General features: G+C 48.9%; 1 protein-coding gene across 1 annotated transcript in view; it reads right to left on the bottom strand.

Annotated features, from left to right (window-relative positions):
• Positions 1-2523: 2523 nt before the first annotated feature.
• Glp2r (glucagon like peptide 2 receptor) overlaps positions 2524-9800 on the bottom strand; it is a 54729-nt gene continuing 47452 nt past the window's right edge. The window contains exons 10-11 of the mRNA XM_052758219.1: positions 7529-7570; positions 2524-5265 (exon numbers count right to left, since the gene is read on the bottom strand). Of these exons, the coding sequence (XP_052614179.1) occupies positions 4939-5265; positions 7529-7570 (369 nt within the window). The 3' untranslated portion in view covers positions 2524-4938. The remainder of the gene's footprint in view (positions 5266-7528; positions 7571-9800) is intronic.

The following is a 9800-nucleotide window of genomic DNA, read 5'->3' as shown; positions in this document are numbered from 1 at the left end:
ATATTAGAGCCTTTCTGATGACACCAGGGTGGCTGCAGAAGTTTTGGTCCTGGACATGACAGGCTCATGAATCTTGGGATAGTTCATCATCTGTGGCAGAAGAGAGAAGCAACACGCAGCATCTCCTGGGCAATTCAGGGATGAAGGGATGATTGGGCAGATCACCTGTTTAAGATGCTTCTCTGTTATAGAAATGGTGGGCACCTGGGGGCCAGTGCAGGGAGGGGACTGGGGCATTTAGTCTATCCCACGGTGACTTAGGGATCCCCTCCAGGCCTCTTCCCATCCCTTCCTTGATTAAGACTCCTGGTGGACTACGAGACTGGGGGCTTCTTATTTCCATCTGAGGTCTGAAATCATTGTCACTCGAGTCTGAAAGAGCAGGCTGCCTAATCATGAAGTCCCTGTGGCTCCCACAGATTCACCCATAAGTCTCTTAGTGCCGGGTGCCCTTGCTGCGCCCGACACCAGATTTTCCACTACAGGCATGGTTGTAGGGCTCCTGATGTGCTGCAAAGTCCTCTGTAGGAAGATCTGTTCGAAGGACTCCATGGTAAAAGTGGCATTTATCGTGAGAAGCAGCTCTCCTAGAGCGGCCCATAGCTTTACTTCCCTCACCAGGCTTAGACACTATCCATGGAGCCAGCGGGTGATAGACACCAAGCTGTTCCCATTTTGGGCTCCTGTGAATAATGCTTCTATAGATGGCAGTAGATGCCTCGGTTCCTGCTTCCAGACTTCGGGTATTCAGTCAGAATATCTGTAGTCAGATCCAGCCATGCCTGGATTCCTGCTTCTAAACAGTGGGTATTCTATCTGAATAAATGGAATCAGATTTAGTCATTGCTCCATTTAAAAGGTTTCCACACAGGGAATGGTAACATGTGGCTGTAATCCCAGCCCTTGGGAGGCTGAGGCAGAAGGATTGTAAATTCAAGGCCACTGTGACTACATACTGAGTTTCGGGCCAGCCTTGGCTATATAGCAAGATTCTGTTTCAAGAAAAAGAAAATAATGGGGAGGGGGTGGACAGTGTTTGGGGATGGAACCCAGAGGCACAGCATTTGCTTGGCATGTACAAGGCCCCATTCTGTCACCCGGTGTCAGAAGGACTGTGAGCAGCAGGCTAGACCTGCAAGCAACCAGCACACTGAGTGATTTAAGGGCTGGTTTGGAAAAACAGAGACCACTGACCTAACCCTTTTGACAGCTGACCTCTGCTTCCGGCCCTTCTAAAACTATGGACCACACCCTTTCTCCCCACTTCTCAGAACCAGTTCAAGGGATTCCCCGGGCAGGTGGGAGACTTCCAGCTCAATGAGAAACAGAGAATGGACGGCAGGAAAACCAACTTAAACAAACTCATTTTAATCAGCAGCACAACAAAGAGGAAGAAGTTGGGAGGGTGACTCTGTCTACAGATGCTTTAGGGAACTGGCTCTCCCTGTTCCTGGTAAGATCTCAGACAGCCAGCTCTAGGCAACACCTGACACTCACCAGGGGCGCTTTAACCCTCTCTCAGCCGGTGTATCTGGAGCCACTTTTCCACACCAGCCCTGGGCTGGGCACATGCTAGGAAAGCAAGATGTCCCGGCATTCTTGGAGCTGCCTGCCCAATAACAGGGAAAGGAAGTACATTTGCAAAAAAGAGAGAGAAATAGGATATGTATTTAAATATAAATTCTGGAAATCTAGATACCCCGAGCCCTTGCTTCATTATGCACTTGCTTAATGTCTGTCCACACCCTGCAAACCAGGGCTGGGAATGGCGTAGAATGTAAGGGGACACCAGGAAAGCTCCATAGTCGAGATAAATAATATTTTAATGCAATCACTCAATACCAAAATTATTGATAAAATGAACACACTATTAGCATTGTAGACAAGGTCATGGTTAGAACCTATGCTATCATCCTGGCCCTTCATCTTTTGCACACTCAACCCTGCCCTGGTGCCAATAAACTTTATCCTTACAAGTGGCCTATGGACTATAGTTAGTGGGTTTGATTTTAAAAAAAAAATATTGCATTAAGTTACAATTCATTTTATCACTGTGCTTCTCAGAGGCAACTGACCACCTTAAGTGGTTCACCCTTGTCCTGGTGACTTGCTGTCTTGGGTGGCTCATCTTGTTCTGGTCTTGCCTTCACATCTCCTTATAGAGTGGCCAGGTAAGACACGATGCACAATTAGATTCGAAGTTCAGATGAATTTCAGTCTATTATGGCATAAACTTAACATAAGGAGATTATCCATGGATATCTTCTGAAGTTCACATACAATGGAATATCTTGAGTTCCATTTGCTGAGCCCAGAAGCCCTGTTTGAGAAGTATCAAGGCCGTGTTCCTGTCCATGGCAACATACCCCACCATGGACACATACCCCACCCAGGCAACATACTCCACCATGGACACATACCCCACCCAGGCAACATACTCCACCATGGACACATACCCCACCATGGACACATACCCCCCCACCCAGGCAACATACCCCACCATGGACACATACCCCCCCACCCAGGCAACATACCCCACCATGGACACATACACTTTGCCCACAAAAAGCAGCACTCCTTGCCATCTGCACAAAGTTTCTACAAACAGTTTGTCCCTCAGTCATTCTGCAACCTCTTGCCTTGTGGCTTCCATAACTGGGCCTGACCTTGGCTGCCTGACCCTCCTCAGCCTCTGTAGGTCAGGTCAAATGCAGCTGATTTCCCATTGGCATGAAGGTCCAATAAGCCTGACAGCTGTAGGGCCTTGGGCTTCTTGTGCCTCCCCCAGCAAGTCCACACTCAACCAGAGTCCTTTTCCCTCCCCTGGGCTGTCAGCACCTGTCTGGGAGGAAGAATTCTTGTCCATGGGACTTGAATCAGGAAAGTAATGGATTAGGCTCCTGGAGCAGGAAGCCTGGCTATCAAAGGATCAATGGTGAGCCAACAATGGAAGGGTGTTCCTATCCCTGAGGGATGTAGAACAAGTGGGCTGGTACAAACTGACTTCAGGACAGGAGGACCCAGGAAGAAGAGGACAGAACCAATGACAACATTCAAAAGGCTCCCGGCAGGTGAGGCCAAAGAAAGGACAGTGAGGTGGTGTCAGCTCATCTGGACTTAGAATCACCTAGGAGACACACCTTTCACTGTGCCTTAGGACATTTCTAGAGAGGCTTACCTGAGAAGGGAAGACCCTGGACATAGGCAGCACCATCCCACCAGCTGAATAAGATGGAAAAGGAGCACAGAGCACCAGCCTCCCTCTTTCCCTGCTGCCTGACTTCCTGGTTTGCCCAGTTTTGCTACTGGTCTGATGTACAGCCTGGTCGCCACCTCCCCACCAGACCATGGCTTCCTATCCTGAGGAACACCTCCCAGAAGGCTTTGCCTCAGTGATGCTGGTCTCTTACTGAGTGGATTCATCACCCTCAGCTGACCAGAAGCTACAAACTCAATTCAAAACACCTCAGACCACCCTCATAGAGTCTTCCCTCTAAATGTTCACAAGCCAGGCCTCCATCAACCGCATTTCCCTCAACACTCCAATTGTCTGGTAACACCCATCAAGCTTTGAACCCTCGGAGGCTTTTCCAGCCTGAGGTTCCAAACACTTCTACAATCCTCCCCCACAAAAACATGGTCAGGTCTGTCACGGCAGTAGCCCACTCTCCAGTACCAATTTCTGTCCTGATTTGCTTTTTTATTCTGCCATGATAGACATCATGACCGAAAACAAGTTGGGGAGGAAAGGGTTTGTTTGGCTCACACTTCCACATCAGTCCATCACTGAGCGAAGTCAGGGTATGAACTCAAGCAGGAGGTGACAGAGGAGTGCGGCTTACTGGCTTGCTCCTCATGGCTCGCTCAGCCTGCTTTCTTATACAACCCAGGACCACCTGCCTAGGGATGGCACCACCCACGGTGGGCTGGGCCCTTCCACATCAACCGTGAATCAAGAAAATTGCCTATGGGACAGTATGATGGGGGAACAGTCCTCAGTTAAGAGTTTCTCTTCCCGGAGATTTCTTGGTTTGTGTCAAGTTGACAAAAACCAACCGGCATGCTGACAAGAACAGTGACCAGCCACCTCATGAGTCACCTCATGGTCCTGCAGCTCCACTAGAACCCCTCTCTCTCACCACCGTGCCTTCCTCACCTTGATGGACTGCGCTCTCAAGCCATGGGCCCACAGGGCACCTCACCCCTTAAATCACCAGGCATGTGGCCACCGCAGCGAGGACAGAAACCAACATTCCAACTTCTGTCAACCCCAGGCAGAACTGAGATAGAGAAAGGGAGGCGAGACTTGACAGAGGAAGAAAAGAGAAACAGGGAGTAGAGGGATCTGGGGGACAACACGGGGTCACCCCCTGTCCAAGGAGAGTGGTATGCCCCAGGTGAGCAGCAAATGCATACTAGCCACTCCATCTATCCTGCCCAGGGCTAGTTTGCCAAGGGCGAACCTCCCAGAATTTCCTCAGATGCTTGTCAAACACTTCCAATTCTTGGTCATCACCTCAGACTTGCTCTCTCAGAATGTTGGCCATGGTCCCCAGGACTTGACACTTCAAAGCTTCCTGTGGGGTTCCGGTGCACCCTACACCCAGAAGGAGGCCATGCACCATGAGGGGCAAGGAGATACTAACTGGACCCTATTTAATAAGTGACTTCTCTTCATGGAAAGCTACATTCACTTGAATTTAGGGCAAGGCCCCAGAGATCAGTGGACATTCTGGGACATATACCTGGCAGGGGAGCCAGTAGGGTGACCATGGCAGGAAGGGCCGTGGGCATTACACAGACTCATTTATACAGAGCTTGACAACCCAGGAGAGACTTCACATCAAAATGGGCATAGTGAGCAGGAGGAGGATCCCGGGCTCATCAACCTCCTTCTCAGGAGTCCCCAGTTGCAGAGCTGGGGCAATGGACCCTGCCTTAGATCTCACTCTCTTCCAAAATCTCCTCCATGGTATTGGCCAGGGTGAAGTCCCCCTCACTGCTCTCGGACAGGCTGCTTCCCCGGGGCCAAGCTCCCCGGCCCCGGTGAGACCTAGCTCCCAGCTCCCCCCGGGTCTCAGAGGCCAAGTGGGAACTGCAGGTTGAGGACTGCAGCTTCCGAAGTGTCTCAGCACCATCTCCCTCTGACAGCTTCTTGGAACATTTCCCCAGGAACCGGAAGTTCTGCCCCAGGACACAGGCTCTGCAGCCCCAGTGGCGAGCTAGCAAGAAGCGGCCCCAGGACTTGCGCAGCTCAGCCTTCACCTGCCAGGGGAGACAAAGCGGGGGGGGGGGGGGGGGGGGGGGTGTCACTGGAGTCATTGGAGTCATCTTGGAGTCATTGATCCCCTGTCCACTCAGCAGGTATTTATTAAGTGGCTACTGGGAGCTACCTTGGGGCTATCTTTAGCTTTTACAGGTGGAGCAGAACAAAGACAAGAAAGACATGTGAGCGCAGATGCTGAAGATACTATGAGACAGGAGCAGTAGGGAATGTGGTGAAGGCTGTTAAGTGAATGCTATAGGAGGTCATGCTCCGGTTTTAAGTTCCTGTGCTGAAAATCAAAATGGAGTCAGCCATGCTAAGTTTCTATTCCACCAAAATAAACTGAGAGTTACCAGCCGAATTTCCCCAAAAGGCCAGTTTCATCTGGTATGGTAACGAAGGTCCCTCTACCTTAACCCATCTACAAAAAGGCTGTCTGCAGTAATCTCATGGCACTTCTCTACATGAATGCCCATGCCTGCCTGTGCTGGATAGTTTCACGTCAACTTGACATAAGCTAAAGTCATCTGGAACCTCAATTAAGAAAATGCCTCCATAAGATCAGGCTGTATGGCAGCCTGTAGGGCATTTTCTTAATTAATGATTGATGGGGAAGGGCCTAGAAACCACTGTAGGTGGTTCCATCCCTGAGCTGGTGGTCCTGGGGCCTGTAAGAAAGCAGGCTGAGCGAGCCATGAGGAGAAAGCCAGTAAGCAGCACCCCTTCATGGCCTCTGCATCAGCTCCTGCCTCCGGGTTCCTGCCCTGTTCGAGTTCCTGTCCTGATTTTCTTTGGTGCCGTAGAAGTGTAAAGCCAAACAAATCACTTCCTCCCCAACTTGCTTTTTGGTCACAAATCACTTCCTCCCCAACTTGCTTTTTGGTCACGGTGTTTCATCGCAGCAACAGAAACCCTGACTAAGACACTATCTTACAAGAAAAATCACTTTGAATCATTTTGTTCTTAATTTCTGCTTCCCTCATTCTTTTTCTATCTTTAAAACAACCCCTTCTGCCCTACTTATTGGAACTGTTATTTTATTTCATGGAATGGAACATTGCCTGGCCCTAGACTTCATAGAGCCAGGTTAAAATCGTCCACCATTGTTTCCCTTTCTGCCTTTTGATGGGACACTGGAAGATCGAGACACGGTGTTCAGGTGGCAGCTTTGCAGAACGGCATTTCAGCTGGAACCTTCCTGACGGGCAAGAAGCTCCCGTGTGGAGACACAGAAACAGCAGCAAGCCAAGGAGAAGTGGGGTTTGCTGCTGAGATGGTTGCATTCTATTGGAGGAGACAGCCCCCGGAGTGGAGGGTGGGAAGGATGAAAGGGGCTCGAAACTACTGACTCATGAAAACACCATCCTGGCCTAGTTTGGATAAGGCTCTTGCATTGAAGGCTTAGTCTCCAGCCCTTGCCCCTCTTGGGAGATGGTAGAACCTTTAAGATGTAAGGCCTAATGGAAGGAAGTCAGGTCACTGGAGAGGGGCTTTTCCTGGAGGGGATACTAGAATCTGAGCGCTCTCTCTCTCTCTCTCTCTCTCTCTCTCTCTCTCTCTCTCTCTCTCTCTCTCTCTCTCCCTCCTTCTCTCCTTCCCTCCCTCATTCATAAGGTGAGCATTTCATTCCACCATGTAGTCCCGTCATTATGAATGGTCTCACCACAGGCCTAAAGGCAAGGCAGTCAGGCAAGCAACCATTGACTGAAATCTCTGAATCCATGAGCCAAATAAACCCTTCCTTCTTTGTAGGTTGATTATCTTGGGTGTTTGTTACAGTAACGGAAAGCCGACTAGCACACAGAGGAAACAGAACATAATAAAAGTAAGAAGAGCATCGCTCCCAGGCACTCGGTGTTGACTTTGTGCCGAGCATGCCCAGGGCACCACTGTGAACAGAACCAGCTGTTCATATTTTACACATGAGAAAATCGAAGCCAAATGACTAAGCCACAAAGCTTCTAAGTGGTCAGCCAAGTGTTTGGGTGCAGATTTTTAGACCCTAAAGTCCAAGCTTGCCTCTTCCATCACATTTTAACCCTTTCTTGTCTCCAACAGACCGAGGGCTGTGTTCTGAGCTTCTCGTACCATTCCATGAGTCTAATCTGCCTCCTATTCCCTCTAATGGAATCTCACGACAAAAGTTTGTGCCAATACATACTAGTGACAGTTATACAAGTCACACAAATGGAAACCCCTGGGGAGCCTAGAATGACAACCTCCACCTCACCAGAAGCTGGGATGGCAGTGTAGAAAACATACCTCTCCATTGGCAAAGCCATACTGCAAGGCCACCAGAAATCCCTGGAACAAAAGGAAAATGTAGTGTGAACTCCTGCCTGGTAGAAGATGTGTCTGAGAGTCACCAGCAATGACCTAGGATCCCTGCCCCCGAAGTGGCATTCTAATGTGGTGCTTACACAGAATGGAGTCAGCATGCTGGCTGGTGTCTCTTCTTACCCTGACACCTGCTTTGTACATCGGTAGCCTCCTGGGTGCTTGTGGGGACCCTTAAGTCCGTGATAATTGGCCTCCTGAGACCCTGGGTCATTCAATGATACAAACACAGGCAAGGCCACAATCCTATTTCTACTTTTTCATGGTAGTTATTGACTAATTCATTTTTTTCTTCCTCCTCTCTTTCTTCGGCATGGGGGTCCACTGTGTAACCCCGGCTGACCTTGAACTCACAGAGATCTGTTTGCTTCTGCCTCCCAAGTGCTGCCAGCTTGCATTCTTTCCCTCAGCCTCATTCCCTGAGCTTATGGCATAGTTGTCAACCATGACGTTCTCATGTTTTAGGACGGCCATCACCACATAAATTGTCCCAAGCAGGCTCTGTGACACCAGCAAGGCCGATTAGAGCTCTTTCCACCGCAAAGGAGAGGAGGTTGTCTTCTCTCCCCTGTGTCTGTCAGAATAATTATAATTACAGACAGTGTAAGCTCAGAGATACTGCTGGCATCTCCCCATAACATGGAGAGAGAGCCTTCCTGGGCATGAAGCCAACACCAGAGACCAGTGATGGTGAGTGACAGATTGCTCGTGGATTGCTTGTGGACCTGCATCTAGTTATGCCTGGTCCTGAAATTTTCATTTATGTGACTTAATAAACACCCTTATATTCTTGTCAAACTATTTCCTTTGAAATGATAGATTATTTTCCTCCAGTGGTTTCTAATCTCACTTAGCACAAAATAAACTCCCTAAGCGTGGAAGGTCTGAGGTGATCTGGGCTCCCGGCCTCTGTGGTGCTGGCCTCATCTCACGCCTCATTTTCTCTCAGTCACTATAGTCCAGCCAGCTTGGTGACCCTGAGCCAGAATGTCCAGTGAAAGACTGCCAGAGCCTCATGCAAAGGGCATTCAAAGGGCATGGCATATGATGACAAATCCATATTGTTTTGGTCACCAAACTATACACAACAGACACTTAACATAAGGCTTTGAAATGCTGAAACTTATGTGGCTTGTGAGCTTGATCTGGTGGCTCTGGCTGCACTGTTGTAGATTATACCTTCAAATCATTATTTTTTTTAAAGATTTTTCTAAGTGTATGTGTGTGTGTGTGTGTGTGTGTGTGTGTGTGTGTGTGTGTGTGTGTGTGTGTGTGTGTGTGCATTTGAACAGGTATTCAGGTACCTGCAAAAGCCAGAAGAAGGTGCTGGATTCCCTAGAGCTGGAGTTACAGGCTGTTTTGAGTCACGTGAGGTGAGCGTTGAGAACCAAACTCAAGTCCTCTGCAAGGACAGCGAGCACTCTTAACTGCTGAGCCATCTCTTTAGCTCCCACGCTGTTATTTTAAAAATTGGTCCACTCCTCCGAAATTTCCTGATTTCACAGTAAAACATAACCGTAGCCTTAGAAACAAAGACTTCCTCTTCATGTAACAATGATTATTTATCAATTAACATTCAAATGGTCTTGCAGAATATGTCCCAGGCAGAGGTGTTTGTGTTTAGAATCTCCGCTTATATTCAGATTCACTTAGCTTGAAGGTGGTGGGTCTCAGTTCCCTGTCCTTAGAGTTGTTTGGGTGACCTGACTCGGTCAGAGAGAGCGAATCAGGCAGAAGCTGCAACCCTTTCAGTGAATGGCCTAGTCTCTGACGTCATACATACACCATCACTCTACAAATCCTAATCGCCACCAGGGTCAGTGTCATCCAGTATGGCTGGGGCCGAAACAAGGGTGTGGATGTCACTCAGATATACCACAGCTCACTTATTCCTCAAACCCCTTCACACTTCCTGTGTCCTGGGATGTTCTTTCCACTAATTTCTACCTAATTTGGCTTCTTCAAATTCAGATGTCAGCTCAAAATCACCACACATGCAATTGAAACAGGGCTTGCTGTGGGTCACAGGAAAAGTAATAAACCACCTCTGAGGATGCGGTATAAGAAGAGCTGGCTTTGGGTGTGCCAGAATCATCACGAAGGCTAAAATAGGATTCCCATGACAAGTGTGTCTTCACTTCGCCAGTTTCAGAATACTCTGCAGTCTGGCTCCTGCTCCGGATAAAGCAAGTGTGAA

The sequence above is a fragment of the Peromyscus californicus genome, unplaced genomic scaffold, assembly GCF_007827085.1.
Source record: "Peromyscus californicus insignis strain IS unplaced genomic scaffold, ASM782708v3 Scaffold_3__1_contigs__length_106647218, whole genome shotgun sequence".
In the NCBI taxonomy this organism is placed as follows: Eukaryota; Metazoa; Chordata; class Mammalia; order Rodentia; family Cricetidae; genus Peromyscus; species Peromyscus californicus.
This window is presented reverse-complemented; position numbering and strand designations above follow the sequence as displayed.